At 45.4% G+C, this 16,091-nt stretch overlaps 2 protein-coding genes across 13 annotated transcripts in view; one reads left to right on the forward strand and one right to left on the reverse strand.

Moving 5' to 3' along the window:
* Nucleotides 1–15,365, reverse strand: part of LOC132981805 (USP6 N-terminal-like protein) — a 22,658-nt gene extending 7,293 nt beyond the window's left edge. For both annotated transcript variants that reach the window (XM_061048001.1, XM_061047920.1), the window contains exons 1-8: nt 14,993–15,365; nt 10,085–10,158; nt 4,842–4,927; nt 4,706–4,745; nt 4,532–4,612; nt 3,422–3,529; nt 2,144–2,253; nt 866–914 (exon numbers count right to left, since the gene is read on the reverse strand). In XM_061048001.1, coding sequence (XP_060903984.1) covers nt 866–914; nt 2,144–2,253; nt 3,422–3,529; nt 4,532–4,612; nt 4,706–4,745; nt 4,842–4,927; nt 10,085–10,150 — 540 coding nt within the window. In that variant the 5' untranslated portion in view covers nt 10,151–10,158; nt 14,993–15,365. The remainder of the gene's footprint in view (nt 1–865; nt 915–2,143; nt 2,254–3,421; nt 3,530–4,531; nt 4,613–4,705; nt 4,746–4,841; nt 4,928–10,084; nt 10,159–14,992) is intronic.
* LOC132980801 (serine/threonine-protein kinase BRSK2-like) overlaps nt 1–16,091 on the forward strand; it is a 575,981-nt gene that overhangs the window by 147,868 nt on the left and 412,022 nt on the right. The gene's annotated exons all lie outside the window — the stretch shown is intronic.

The following is a 16,091-nucleotide window of genomic DNA, read 5'->3' on the forward strand; positions in this document are numbered from 1 at the left end:
AATGTGGGAAAAGCCTTCTCCGTCCACAAGAGGAGAGGTAACGTAGCAGTGTTACCCTGGAAAACCTGTGTATGTGACAGATTTTGTTTTTGTGGTAATAAAACACGTTTTAAGGAGAAGTTAAATGTAATTCCTTAAACCACCACCAGGGGGCTCTCAATCAAAAAAAACAGCTACAGGTGTCTCTCTGCTCCAAGTTAGAAAGTTTGCATGCAATTTTGTAAACACCTAAATTGAAGCACACCATAAACCTGAAGCGAAGAAGACGTCTACGACGCTAAATGGCGTTTCTTAAATCTGCGTTTTGGTTTGACGATTGCAGATAAAATTAATGATTTTTAAAAGTGCGTCTCTCCCTCTGGGTCTGCTTTCACTCATCACTCCGTCTCATCTATTGTCCCGCCCACAACGCTATCTTATTGGCTGGACGTCACAGACAGTTTTCGGCAAGTGTGAAAGCGCTATATTTCATTATGCTATAACTTCTTATTTTTCAGTATATTTCTCTGAGAGGAACCCAAAACATCCCCGACATGTTGTCCCAGTTAAAACTCCATCACGTGGATGAAATCCTTGAATTTTAGTTTGTTTCCAGCAGCTGCAGATTTAACGAGTGCCGTGATGAGTAAGTCCTTTGAAAGCAGACCAGGCCTTTACGTCTCGAGGCGCCCCATATCAGCAGGCTTTCACTGTTTCCTTTGGACAAATATAAAAGAAACATTCTGAACTGTAGAAACACAGAATGAGCCCGTAGTGGAAAAAGAAACACATCGGGTCGCTGCTCCGCTCAGGGGAAAGAAGACGGTGGATTTCTATCAGGTTAAAGTTTAGTGCTTCATGTGATGAAGGAGAAACAGCCACTCACTGTGTTGTAGACGGAGTATGCAGAGAGGACGTGGAAGAGGGACTGCTGCCTGCAGAGAGGACGAGAAGGAAACAAAAACACATGAAGGAACAGGTTCAGGACTCCATCGAGACCATATTCACACGGGGACACTTTTTATGCAAAGTTTGAGCCGTTCAGAGAAGAAACTCACTCACTTCCAGCTTTTTCTTTCAAACGACACGATAAAGGAGTTCGATCATTAAGAGGTTTCATAAAAACGATACAGCAACTATCTTGAGGATCCACAACGTTGAAGGTAAGGCCACCAGCGGGTGAAGTAACGTACTGTAATAGTGACTCCAAATAGTCGAATATTGGACGATTCGTTCAGAGAACCATCTAAGTTGCATGTTGGCAAAGTCTTTGTGCACTTCAGACAGCGTGCTGGAGTTTGCCTGCAACTTTGGGGTAATTAAAAACAAGAAAAGACCCCACATCGAGGGCCTCGGACTTCTGTTTTTGTTGCTGTGGAACCGAAAGAATCTTCTGAAATCTGGAAGCTTTCAATGCATTAACAATAGTGCACGTACATCTAAATATGTCATCTCATAACCCTGGGCGATGACATATTTATTTTTATTATTTAAGGTGGAGTCAGCAGAAATGTTTGCAAACACAACATTCAAACATGGCCCCTCCTCCTATGCTCATCGCCCCCTGCAGGACGCAGTGTGTACGTTTACTGCAAGCTACACTGCAAGCTAACGCAAGCTAGCACAAGCTAACCGCCGGTGTTTGTCACCTGCCTGTCCAACAGGAAGTAGACCAACTCCACGTCCACGGGTAGAAGACAACACAAGGTTCACCCTTGTTTTAGAACAAGCTTTATCCGCTTGGTGTTTCACCCCACTGTGATTTTATTTACGTCCACATCCGTCATATTCACCGCTGAATTGCCTCCACTCCTAAACTCACCTGCTGCGCTGTCATTGGCTGGAGGAAACAGAAACGTCCCAAATCAACCAGAACAGTAAAATCCAGTCAGAGGACAGAGTCTCTACAGACACAGACACCACCACACATGTACGGAGGCCCAGAAGGGACGATGGAGCAGCTTCACTTTAGGAGAAGTCTGTATTTTATTTTGAAGGAGAAAACATCTGACTCTTTCTTTAAGGAGGAGGTTCAAAAAAAATGTGTTCAGGAAAGTCGGTTTGAACTTCTCCCCCTGATTTAAATCAAACACAGACGGAGAATGTGACTGTAAACACGGAGAGAGAGAGAGAGAGAGAGAGAGAGAGAGAGAGAGAGACTCACTTGACTCCGAAGCGATCCATGAACATGATGTGGTTTCGAAAAGTCCTGTTGATGTCGAGGTCGATCTGTTTGATCTCAGACGAGTACAGTCGGGCCTGCTCCTTCATTCTCTGAGTGTGAGAGCAAAGAGTGAGCGAGGACGGGTCGGCCCGTTAACAGACTCGGTGAAGTGGGTTAAATATCACAGAGGAAAACTCCTGACACTAAAACAGGCTTCATATTAAACAGCATGGTCGTTTTCATCTATAATGATAAAAATAACATCATTCATACAGCGCTTTTCAAAACAAGTGACATCACACGCTTGGGACATTTACCTTTAGACACGTTAGCTAAAACAGCTGTAAGGTAACGGCAACAAAGCTAACCTACTAATTAGCTGTTGTGCTTATTTGTGAGATACAGTAGATAGCGGTCCTCAGTGTCTCAGTGAAGTAACAGAAGGATACTGCTGCATCTTTGAATGTCTCATTTCACTCTAACAAAGTAATATCCACCTCATGACATCACACTAGACCACGCTAACCGAGACCAGAGTGCTCCGGACATGTAGGGATCGAGACCAAGTCAGGAGCAAGACCATAAATATCAATTAAAAATCATCATCTTGTGTGCAGGGGGGCGTGTCTCTCACTTAGACCGTAACTCCGGGAAGGTTTCAGCCGTAACCGAGGAATAAAAATCTTGATTTAAAATCTGGAGTCCGCCCAGTCCGAGACAAGAACGAGTCAAAACACCTCAGATTCCGAGACCTTCAAAAAATGGTCTTCAGTCTTGAGATGACTCAAGACTGATCTCAAGCACTACAACACTAGTTTGGGGTAATGTCGTAACCTTTGATCTACCACGAGGTCCGTACTTTATTTCAAAATAAAAGCAGATTTGTATCCAAACAGGACTCAAAGTAACCCTAGCTTAAAATATTACAAAAGTTCAAAATAAAAGCAGAACACAAACTGTTTGAAACGTAAAATAATGGAATTTTACAAGGCGATGAAAAGTGCGATTCATCGTGATTAACTTTCGGAGTTCGGTGATAAATCTGTTTAAGTGTTTGACAGCTCTTATATTCGTAACCTCTCTCTTCTCCGTCGACTTCAGGACGATGAAAAGTGCTTCAAAAATCTTCTCATTGTTCCTTTAAATCAGATGTTTCTGATCACCCCTCAGAAAGTTAACCCTTCAACTGGATCAGAATCTCCTGAAGCGCTGAGATGAAGATTCACTGAGGGATCAAAGATTAAACACTGCAGGCTGACTCGCATTACTCTCCCACACCTCGTATTTGCCCTCGTTGTCTTTCTTGGCCGCCTCCACGTCCAGCATCAGCGCCCAGGCCCGGCCTCGGAGCTGCAGGGGAATGCCCTTATAAACCCGTTTGACCATCTGAGAGCAGAAGAAGACATAAACACGGGGTGAATAGAAGAGCCAGAGGGGTTTTTAGAAAGCTGCATGAGTCACCGGAAAGTTTGACCGCCTACAGATCGCCCACGACCACATTCACAGGAACCAAACGGTTTTGGACATTAACAGTGAACATGCAGCCTCACAGGTTTCCTCATAGTGTCCGTCAGACGTGGCTCCAAAACCTGCTCCGCGTAAAGTCAGCGTTTTCTGTACTGTTGGAGGTCTTTTATTAAACTTCTAGAAGCAGCAGGAACTTGGAAATGCTTCTTTTATAAACTCAGATAACACAAATAAATAGCACAAGATAACAACCATTAGCTACAGGGAAAATAAAAGATGCATTGAGCCCCATTTAGTTTGAAGGTTAATGGTCATGACTGGGATTAAAGGTGCTCTCAATATGAGCAGATATGAAACAAATATCTTCCTCTGAAGCTGCTTCCAGGTTACTGTGACGTGGATTCAACAGAATCTCTCCAGGCAGCTGTTTAGCTGAAAAAGAGTCTGACCTAAAAACTAAATCTAGGAGCTAAAACGGGCTCAAAAGCTGCCAATGTAAAAGTTCTCTGTGGGTCTGACACCACATCCGACTTTTTCACACTACACTCAGCTGATGTGCATCGATTTAGCACGACAAAAGATATCGTTTTAAAACACTTTAAGTGCAGAACTAAGATCACATGTTCGTACGTTTAGCTGCTCAGATGTTTTCACTTCTGTTCTGACTCATGTTTCAGGGATTACTTTGAGCTCCGGTCCAGAGTTTTTCCTGTATGAGCGAGCGAGCAGGAATTCACTGTTTCAGAGAGGAAAACGTTTCTGGACTCCACGCTGACGGTCGTGGTGATTCCCTGTGTGACCTCGCAGTGTCCTCGAGAAAGCAGTTGAGAACTGAACTCTTCAGCCGTGATGTCATTTGAAATTTAAATAGTACAGCGTGTTTTTTTGGTTGAGGTCAGGGGTGCGTCGGCCGTTACTCACTCTGTCACTGCTCCTGTATTTATCCCACTTCTTCACCATCTTCAGCCACTTCTCCGCTCTCTCTATCTCCAGCTGCTTCCTCTGTGAACACACGAGAGCGGGTCAGAACACAAACACACGACGGCCTGCTACGTCTGAGTCCTTTGTGTTCCTTTTCTTTTTTTCTTTTTTTACCTTTTCCTCGTGTGCTGTCGGCGCCGGCAGCTCCTCCTCGCTGTAAAAAATAAATAAATAAATAAAAGAAGCAAACCATCAGGTTAAAAAGCTGCCGTCACATGTGTGCGATGAGAAAATCAAAGACTGGACTTACAGCATGAAGCCGAAGCGGTCGATGACTTTGTAGATACTGAAGTCGGCATCCTCCCAGGGGTCGACCTCCACCCCGCCCTGCCTGCCCTGCACACACACAAACACACACAAGAAAACACACAAATTAACTGAAGCCCCTTTTCCACCAACAGTCCCCTAAACTAAAGATTTTCTCTTTAAGGAACTTAGGGCGCACTCACACAAGGAAATCTGTACCGTACCTCAGCACGCTTCACCCCTAAAGTCCAGTTTGTTTGACTCGTGTGAGTGCTCCGATCCGCCTGTCTGGTTAACTAAGGACGCTTCATGACCAAGTAAAGTCATGCCTATTATACGACCTTAAGGTAACCATGCTCAGGCCCGGTTAGTCCTGGAGCAGTGTGAGTGCAGGCCAGCGGGGGAATGGGGGAGGGGGGATAATTATGCTTGAGCACGGTACGGGACAACTTTGCCTCGTGTGAGTGCGCCCTAAAAGGTTCCTGTGGCCCTTAGTTCAACCGCTGTGTGAAGTCCTGGGAAGACGATGCAATCCAGGTTGCACTGCTTTGCAAACGAAGGGTCATCGACCAACGATGGAAAGAAGACGAGTGTTTTGTTTAATGCGTCTTTAATGTACAATGTTTTGAATTTGGACTGCAGTACCCATTTTAAACACTATGTTATAGAGTTACATACTGCTCCTTTAAGGGAACGATCAGTGTCTGAGTCTGTGTGAACATGTGAGTTATTACCGGTGTATCTGCTTGCTGAAAGGGTTGTCATGGTACCAGAATTTTAAACTTTGATACACGACGAGTACAAATAAAACGACAATGCAACCTCTTTCAGAAACCAACAAGCAACAAAAATAGAAGTCCTAGGCAAGGCACCAAACCCCCCAACAGCTCTGGCTTGCTCACCGTGTAGCAGCCCCCTCACTCTGACATCTCTCCTATAATGCCATTTTTTCAAAAGCATCTCCAATATTGATCCTAGTTTGAGCACGTTTCTGCTCGTGGAGCTTATTAGAAACATGCAGAGGCTTTTTAGGTCGGGTACAATCACTTCTATCTGAACCACTTCTCTTGCCCGCTTCCATCGCTGCAACACCTGTTGACCTGATAACTGCTCTCATATCTGGCAAACCGAGGGGTGTCCAAAACGGCCGTGTGGGGGTGCCTTAAAACCGCCTACCTTCTCTGGTCCAAACAAATCCAGAGCATTCAGGACCAGAATCTAAAGTTAGAAGGAGGACATACTGGCTGCTGCATTGTTGTCAGAGAAGCCAGCACTTCAACATAGCATGTTTCCTTAATGTCTGATCATATAGTAAGGTCACTTTATCATTTAACTGATTGGACCTTTAAATACAGCAGCAGCAGTTTGAATCTTCAGTAAGTCAAACTGTATCATGAAAACTGTCCGACACAAATGCACGTTCAGAATCTGGAATTATATTTTTTATCACGGGAAAAAATCCATTTAGGCTTCGATGTGGTCCCAGTGTTGACATAACAGAGAGGGAGCTAATCCTCCGACAACCAAACCGGAGAGGCTTCTCACTCCGCTCTGAAAAACAACACGCCGCTCTGTGGTTGGCTGCGTGTCTGGAAGGCAGCCAATCGGCCGGCTGCTCTCACTCAGAGGAGAGAGAGGGTCAGCGTGTGCTCACAGAAACTGAACGGCTTCTTCGGGGTTGAGTCTGCACTCTGAGCCCCCGAGGCGCTGAAGTGATGTCAGCGTCATGAAAGTGAGAGGGCTAAAAATACTTCCTGACTGAGGGAGAGAGAGGGAGAGAGAGAGAGAGAGAGGGAGAGAGGGAGAGGGAGACAGAGAGAGACAGAGAGAGAGGGAGAGAGAGAGATATATAGAGAGAGAGCAAGAGAGAGAGAGAGAGGGGGAGAGAGAGAGACAGAGAGAGAGATATATAGAGAGAGAGTGAGAGAGAGATATATATATAGAGAGAGAGAGAGGGAGAGAGAGTGAGAGAGAGATATATAGAGAGAGAGTGTGAGAGAGAGAGAGAGAGAGAGGGAGCGAGAGAGAGAGTGAGAGAGAGCAGGAGAGAGAGAGACACAGCGAGAGAGACAGACGGAGAGAGAGACAGAGAGAGAGAGAGCAAGAGAGAGACAGAGACAGAGAGAGAGAGAGAGAGAGAGTGAGAGAGAGATATATAGAGAGAGAGTGAGAGAGAGATATATATATATAGAGAGAGAGAGGGAGAGAGAGAGTGAGAGAGAGCAAGAGAGAGAGAGAGAGAGAGCAAGAGAGAGAGACAGATGGAGAGAGAGCGAGAGAGAGAGAGATATATAGAGAGAGAGAGCGAGAGAGAGAGAGAGAGAGAGATATAGAGAGAGGGAGAGAGAGAGAGACAGATAGACGGAGAGAGAGAGAGAGAGATATAGAGAGAGAGGGAGAGAGACAGAGAGACAGACGGAGAGAGATATATAGAGAGAGAGCGAGAGAGAGAGAGACAGAGAGATATAGAGAGAGGGAGAGAGAGAGAGAGAGAGATATATAGAGAGAGAGGGAGAGAGATATAGAGAGAGAGCGAGAGAGAGAGAGATATATAGAGAGAGAGGGAGAGAGATATATATAGAGAAAGAGAGAGAGAGAGACAGAGTGAGAGAGAGAGAGAGCTATAGAGAGAGGGAGAGAGAGAGAGAGAGAGAGAGAGATAGAGAGAGGGAGAGAGAGAGAGAGATAGATATAGAGAGAGAGAGAGAGGGAGAGATATATATATATATATAGAGAGAGAGAGACAGAGAGAGAGAGAGAGAGAGAGAGAGACAGAGAGAGAGAGAGGGAGAGAGGAGATCAGAAAGTTTCAAGTTTAAATATGTCTCTGCTGACAGCATACTTCTGAATCCAGAGTATTAATCACTAAATTAAAGATTTGAAAGCATCAGAATCTGAAACTGAACATATTTTTAACGGGTTTAACCACGAAGACGAGGATCAGACTCAGATTTCTCTGGGATTGGATGTCGGCCAATGAGAACAAGACAAATCTGTGAGCTCAGGTTTTATCTTCTGGAAGATTCAGCTTCTGATATGAATCTAAAAAAGATAAAAATACTGTAGGCCCCGTGTTGAAAAAGACTTAGGCCCCAGGTCCACCTAGCGTTTTTTTCCAGGCAGAGAAGCGCTGGCTGTGCGCTCTGGAGCTCTTGCATTGAGCGTTCGTGCGCTAAGAAGTAAAGTGCAGCACATCCGATTTTTGAGTTTCTACTGTAGGTAAGTATTATGACGTTTTGTTGATGAAACAATATGACACGTTAGATGATGACCAAACGTCACAAACGAGTGTTACCCTCAGTGGACCCTCAGCATGATGCTGAAATGTTCCTCTTCATGTAGCGTTTGTCATGTTCTGACATGAAATAATAATTCAACTACAATGAACCGTCTTCAGCTTTCACTCAGACACAGACTTTCAATGTCAAAGAAATAATAATTGCCGGGGCTGAGACGGACCGAACATGTATCTGGTGGAATTTAGAAATGACTGTATTCAGAACTCCTGGTTTAGGCGGAGTGATACACAGAGTGAAAAGCCCGAGGGCTGGACGAGTCTGGCAAGAGAAAACCTGCATGAAACACATAACTGAGTTTGTATCTGAGGCGGGATGTCAGCGCTCAGGGATGAACAGCTGAGCTTTGTTCCCGGCCTGCTGCTCGTCTCTGCACATGTGGCCGGAAACCAGCAGCGTCCCGACACAGACGACACGATGACCGGGACTGACGCCAGGCCCCGGAGGTCAGTGTCAAGTCAAATCGTTGCACAGCGTGTCACAGCTGTTGCTATGGCTACACAGAGCAACACCCCCCTCACCCCTCACATCTACTCCCTCCTCTCTGCCCCGAGCTACTGAGCTGAATTCAGCCTCTGAACACAACTTGTCTCCATTCCCCCCCTCGTTCAACTTTGCAGACGCACGTTCATCAGACGCTTCTCGTTCTGAGTAAAGAGAAGCGTTAGGAGGCCATCGCACAAATCTTGTTTTTTTAATGAAAATGCCTCGTTTACATGACAATGATTTCAATCCAAAAAAAAATTTAAAATGTCTAATCTATTTGTATGTATTTCGGGGTCACTCGGAGTAATAACCCCACCTCATCGTCTGTCAACACCACAGACTGTAAATATGAACGTTTGAAGTCTGAGTGGACGTCACCTGTCTGTTCCTGCAGGGGGCGATGGAGTCCCATCGATGGTGGTCTCCGTGCTGGAAATGCTGTCTCACCCTAACTTTCAGTCAACCTAGCGACAGGCTGAGAGCTGGAGCTGAGGCGGGTTTTAAGCCTCCTGACAAACCGTTACACCGCGCCCATCTGTCAATCAGGTCAGCTACACGCCTTATTGTGAATAACTCTTATCCGTCATCAAATCAAAACTGATGAGTCATCAAAACATTCACCCCCCCCCGTACAGTGTGTGTCGATCAAGACATGAGCTAATCAGACCTATTTGTTTTTTTGAACCAGGCTGTAAACATGTTAATCTCTGCTGTAAAAACAGGCTTTTTAGAATGGGTGTGTATGTGACTTCCTGTGCTTCTGCAGCCAGCCTCTAGTGGACACTTGAGGAACTGCATGATTTTTCAAGACGGTTGTTGAAAGCCCTAAAAAGTCTCCCAGCCTCTCTGAGATCTTTGTCAGCGTCCCTAGAGGGGCCCGGATCCAAGGCTGGCAACCAATGGGCGAGTGGACAAAACCACTGAAACCACAAACAAACAGTCGTACATACGTCATGCAGCTACACGTTGTTACTGGAACATTTACACGCCTGGTTTAAATGTTAGTTTCAGTCTTTTTAACATAGCTGGTAATCATTCTCCATCAGCTCAAACCACAGGCATGAAAAAGTATTATTACACAACATGTTGTTATTAATGCACTTTGGCAGCACACACACACACCCACACACACACACACACACACACTCAGAGTGTACTGTACTCCACACATGCAATAAAAACACTGCACAGCAACATTTGTATTCACACCTCCTCAGAGTGTCTGTTGGATTCTTTCTCCACAAAATCGACCATGTGTGAACTCTTCATCCTACACGCTGAACACACACACACAACACAGGAGAACATGTAGACACACTTTCTGCACTGATACCTCAAATCATCCTCAGCCTGTAGGACCTTAAAGAAGTGTTACGAGTGTGTCTTAGACGAACATGTGTGAAACAGTGTTCTGGTATGAATATAATCGAGGATGTGATGTGTGCTAAATTGAAGACTAACTCACCATGGCATACTTCAAGATGATATCAGCGCGTTCCTCTGCTATAAGAGTCTCTATGTCTTTCTTCATGTCAATATCTGCAGAAGAAGAAAGGAATCAAGACAAAATCAGCTGGATGACAACAACAACAACAGAAGATGATGAGTCAGAAAAAGACATCACAGCTGATGGATGAGGGCGACTTTTGATTTCATCACAGATAAAAACACGTCTTCAACAGTTTGATGAGTTTCATCGCTTTGCTTAAAGTGCACCAAAGATATGTTTACTCAGGTATGTATAAGATATAAAGTTTAAAGGTCACACATTCACCATGTTGTTCTAACACTAACATGTGTCTCTAGTCCGTCTACAAACCCCCCAATGATGAGAAAATCCATCCTCTATCCGTCTTCTGCCTGCTCCACTTTTCAGAAAATGTGCGCTCAAACAGGCCGTTTGGAGATTTTCCCTTCATGACATCACAAAGGGCAGTAACCCCTCCCCCAGGTGGGTGACACTCCCACAGCTAGGTGTTTGTTCTGCCCTCTGAGTCTGCCTTCTCACTGTAAACAATAGGACATGGAGCGAGAAAGCCCGAGACACCCAAGCCCTTCCAGAGAGGGGGTGTGGTCAGACACAGTCATTTACATATTTAAAGGTACAGACACAGAAACAGCCTGTTCTGAGCAGGGCTGAAATAGAGGGGTTTATAGACATGATCAAATGGTCGGGCTCTACTAGAATCATATAAGTGTTTATAAATTGGGTGTTGTGACAATCCAAGTCTTGTGCAGCCTGATGGGAACAATTACCCGCCCACAGTTCATATGACTGTACCTAACACCACCCACTGAGCTCCTACATGAAATCTGCTTCACAAAGTTTCTGTGACTGGAAAACAGACGAGTTAGCTCTGAGTTATGACCTCCAGTGACTCGCCTTGTTGTTCCACAGATGACCAAACAAATCCCACAATTTACAGATTTCTACCAGCTAAAAGCAGGAACTTGTGTAAAACACGGGTCATACATGGCAGTACATGTGGTGATGTAATTTCATCCATCTGAGCCACTTTTTTGTCTGTTAAAACATCGCTCAAATTTAAAGCACGAGCTGCAGGGTTGCTGCTAAATCCTCCCCAAACAAAGCTGCGAGCGAGGGTATTTATCCTGCTTCATCTTAATTCTCAGTACGGATCTACACCAGAGAGCACCCGGGTGGTAATCTGGACACGCAACACGACACACAAACCGTCAGGATTAGGAATATCTCCAATCCAAAGCGGGATTATGCAATGAAAGTCTGTTTGTTCCCAAAGAGGGAACAAAGAGGGACTCTATGAGCTCTGAGCATCAAACACAAGTTATCGTTTTACTTCTCATTTCCTGTCTGTCACCAAAAGCATGAACGTACAGCAGTGTGGTCCCATAAAGACAGACATGCTGCCTTTGTTGGTGTTTTAGCTCCATAAAAAAGCATCTGGCGCTTGCAGCTGTGGCTTCGCTTCACACTCAATGAACTTTATTTATTAAAGCTAAGAAGCGTCTTCTGAACGGCCATTAAATCAAACATCACGACCCCCCCTACAGTGTGATCAGAAAACCACACACTGGCTGGTTTGGAAACTTGGTCCAGTTAGTAAATCAAAGAGCCGACAAACGCCAGAAAGCTTTCCCCTTTCCACCCCCTTCAAGGTGATACAGTCGCCCATTTGTGTTCACTCTTATAGCTCACCCATAAAGTCACTACTCCTGTCTTTTTGAGTTTTGTGTAAATGTGAAAACTCTTTAGCCTGGAAAAACATAAGCAAAGGTTTCACACGTTCCTCTCACTGTTATAACCTCTCATCTGGGACGGCTCACTGAGTGAAGAGGAACTGCGGCCCAGACTGTGAGTCTGAATGTGGGTTAACCAGTTTGAATAATTCAGTAAGGTGGAGGATGGAGGTCGAGAGTGGTACAGACGGCCAGTGACACAGTTAAAGGAAAACGAGGACGGTGGTGGATTCAACACCGCCGTTCAGTCTGCTCCTGATGACGTGAACATTTTCATTTAGGGTACCAACATTTTAAAAGAATGGGCGACATGTTCCACATAAATATATCAGAGATCCAGTCTATCCTGTGTAAATGTGTCTCTGAGTCATGACTGTCTACAATGAGGGAGAAGCTCGAGTCCCGCTGGCTGTGTTGTTGTCAGAGCCGTGTTTACATGGACGGTCGGCTCCTCCCCTTGTGTATAAAAGCTCTTTTAGTCAAGGACTAGAGAGAAGTTGAAGAACATACTCACTGATTATTTGGATGTTAGTAAGAGTTTTTAGATCACGCTCATTCTGTGTCAGTTTACATGCAACGTGAAGCTACGAGCTAACTAAAGAGCGCTAACATTAGCATGCTAACACAACAATGCAGCTCGAGCAAAGGACAACTTTGGCCGCAGCTTGCAGAAACGTCCTTTTGTGTGATCGGGAGTGGAAAGAGGTTGGAGGATTATGATGTTAAAAAGATAAAACTCTCCTCGTGTCTGTGGTCTCACACCGTAAGATTTGAAAATCATCAAGTGTGCAGCCAGCCTCAGTTGTAAAAATGTTCCTTCTATAAACATGAGCACCTCTGTGTCACTGAAGACCTCCCACACGTGGCTCCAGATGTCTCAGATGTTTACACTGATCTTTGAGACGCTACATTCAACTTCAAACCTGTCATCTGAGATTTGATGCATCATTACTTCAAGAGAAACTGTAAAAAAGTTTTAAAAAATCTCAGCGTTTGAGGTCGGCTGCGGCCCTGCAGACGCTCAAGCAGAGAGGTTACAGAAATATGAGCTGTCATCTGGAGCATATGGCTGCATGTGGTCAGCGCTCTAAATCACAGAGCGGCTCTGGCTGCAGTCCCAGTAAGAAGGGTGGAGGCCCAAACTGGGAGAGAGCAGGGAGACTGGACTGTACCTGACTGACGGAGAGGGTGTCCTGAGGACGCCTGAAGCTAAACATCACTGAACCTCGAGTGGAGTCAGAAATACATGAAGCAGACCACATCGCATAGGGGACAAGTGGGAGCTGGACTTTCTGCTGATGTAGTTCAGGCTCAGAATCCAACCGATGACATTTTTTGGTTCAATGCTGCTTTTAAAGGGAAGCAGAATGATAATAACACAGAAATAGACCTCAGTGTTTCCCCTACCATTATATTGGGGGGGGGGGGGGATTTTTGTGCCTTTATTGTAGGGATAGGATAGTGGATAGAGTCGGAAATCAGGGAAAGAAGTCGTTTAAGGATACCTTTCCAATAGAAAAGGACAGCTGTCATTAAAAGTAATACATGAACACCAAGACTCCTTCAAGTCGTCGTGTCGGCTTGTCCCCACCCCCCCAACGCTGTAAACCTAGGGGAAACACTGGACCTTTTTATGTCGATTAAGCTTTGGTATGACTTTGTAAAGGTACTCAGAGGACTCTTCTTTTACGCCCTGATTCCACCGCGCGGTGCTGAGTCTTAATAAGGGGACATTAAATTTAGCGTCTGCTACCTAGTATACTTCTATTTGCTATGATTAAACCCGTTGTTCTCATTTGTCTACACTTTTTTGTCCCAGCTAGAAGCAGCAGCACCAAGGTTGTTTGATTGATGTAACTCTTGTGGGGCTAGATTGTCTCGAGCAGGAGTTAATAAAAGTGATGTTATATAGAGATATAACTGAAATGCACATTAGTTATCTGGCCTGAAGAACAAACAACAAACAAACAAAAAAACAATAAAATATCAACTCCATAGTCACTGCTTTGTGTATCTAAAATGTGAAAATCATCCAAACCCTTCAGGGGTGAGGGTAAAAGCACTGATACTACAAAGAAAGAAAAACAGATGCTAACTAGCAGCTGCCTGCTAGCTGTAGCTAACGTTAGCCTTAGTAACACAGCACTTAGAGTAGCCTACTCTGTACTTCTTCATCCCCATTCTCCTCCATATTCGGCACCACAATGTCTCGACAACTAGCCATTAGCAGTCTGTGATTCAGTGTAATGGACTTTAACCATTTCCCCTCTCTCCCTCAATTATGTCATGCGCCCCGTTTACAGAGGCTATAGTCCTCGTTGCAGCGGCCGTAGGGTCTAATCCAACGTCGGCCCTTTGCTGACCGTCGTCCCGCACTCTCTCTCTCGTTAGTAAGCAGGAAAACAGATTTCCTGATAACTAGCAGCTGCCTGCTAGCTGTAGCTAACGTTAGCCTTAGAAACGCTTTGATTTGTTTCCCCTTACGAAGTGAGTGACACGACCCCTGCATACAAGACGATGATTTCTCAGTTCGATTTATGCTCAGACAGAGGTCTATTTGTGTTATGCAATGAAATAATCCCACTGAATAAGTGAAATGCACACTAAACAAAAGCGCAAGGGTCATGGTAATGATCATGTAGCATATAGAAATGTTAGATTCTTTAATTATTTGAGGTGTTTTAAGAACATTTAGGAACATTTTTCCAGCCAAACGTGAGCTTATTTTTTTTGCAAATATCCGAGCAGCACCAGCAGCTTTGTGTTTTCTTGGCTCAGGACTGCTGCTGTAAATGTATTTTTAGACGTCAGAAATACTGTTGGAGCAACTTCAGTGTGTTTTCTTTGCAGCAGCAGCAGCAGCAGCAGGCCTGAGAGCTGCTGTTGTCTCTGTGGGCTCATGCAGAGAATAACTGTTCCGACTGAGGGGATGCTGTTTCAGACCCCTCACACTGAGACCCTGACCCCAATGACAGCTCAAATCGTCTTTTTTTTTTGTCTGATGGTAAACAAACCCCCTCAGCTCAGCCTCCCGTCGGGACGCGCAGCCTGCGACGCTCCGAGCTGCAGCCTCACGCGAGATCCTGTTTTTATTCTAACGAGAATAATAAACAAAAGCAGCACCAAAAGGAGAACAAACAGGGAGTGTGATTACCGTGTTTCTCGGGGGTATTTCTGCGCTATCCGTGCAGTAACCCAGCTCCGGTTCCTCTGGGCATTCTCCGGTGAAAGTGCAGCTCCAGCAGAACAAACCACCGGGATGACAACAAAAGCCTCCCTCCGTCAATCCATAGGTTACCGTCAGACAGCGCGCGCATACACTCTCTCTCTCTCACACACACACACACATATATACACACACACATACACACTCACACACACACTCACACACACACACAGAGCGTGCAGCAGACGTACGACACGGAGCAGACCCTGGTCCTGGATCCGAAGGAGGCGCACTGAGCAGGCGCCGCAGCGTGGCACCAAAAACAAGCCGAGTGAGAGCCGTGAGGTCCGGCCTTAAAGACACAGGAGCGCTGCCCCCCCGTCACAAACCACGCTGCTGCCTCCATCTTCTGGACACACACGGTACTGCAAGTAAACCTGCAGGAGGAACTTAAAATACTTACATCATGCAACAAAAACACTCCTGTGTTGATGTTTGTTAAGTATATTATTATAGAGATTTTTATTTATTTCTATTTCTGGTGTATATTTTGAAGTTTTCATTATCTCTTCAAAGACATCCTTTATGAATGTGTTTTGATTTACCTTTGCTGAACAGCTAATTTCACTTCCTGTCAGCACCTGTGGTCACTTCCTGTCAGCACCTGAGTGTCTGATCAGACTTCAAGCTGTTTGTTCTCACTAGGGCCAATGTCGACTTCACCTGCTGAGACGACTGAGGTCCTTTGGAGTGTGCAGGACTCTGCTACGGACTTTTTATGACACTGTGGTGGCGTCTGCACTTTTCTATGCAGTGGTCTGCTGGAGAGGAGGGAGCACAGAGAGAGACAGGAAGAGAGTGAACAGACTGGTCAGGAGGGCCAGTTCTGTCTTGGACTGTCCTCTGGACTCTGTAGAGGAGGTGGGTGAGAGGAGGATGCTAGTGAAGCTGACATCCATCATGGACAACCCCTCTCACCCCCTGCATGACACTGTGGGGGCCCTGAGCAGCTCCTTCAGCAGCAGACTGAGACACCCACCCTGCAAGACAGAGCGCTACCGCAGGTCGTTCATCCCATCTGCCGTCA

This window comes from Labrus mixtus, chromosome 1 (assembly GCF_963584025.1).
Source record: "Labrus mixtus chromosome 1, fLabMix1.1, whole genome shotgun sequence".
NCBI lineage: Eukaryota > Metazoa > Chordata > Actinopteri > Labriformes > Labridae > Labrus > Labrus mixtus.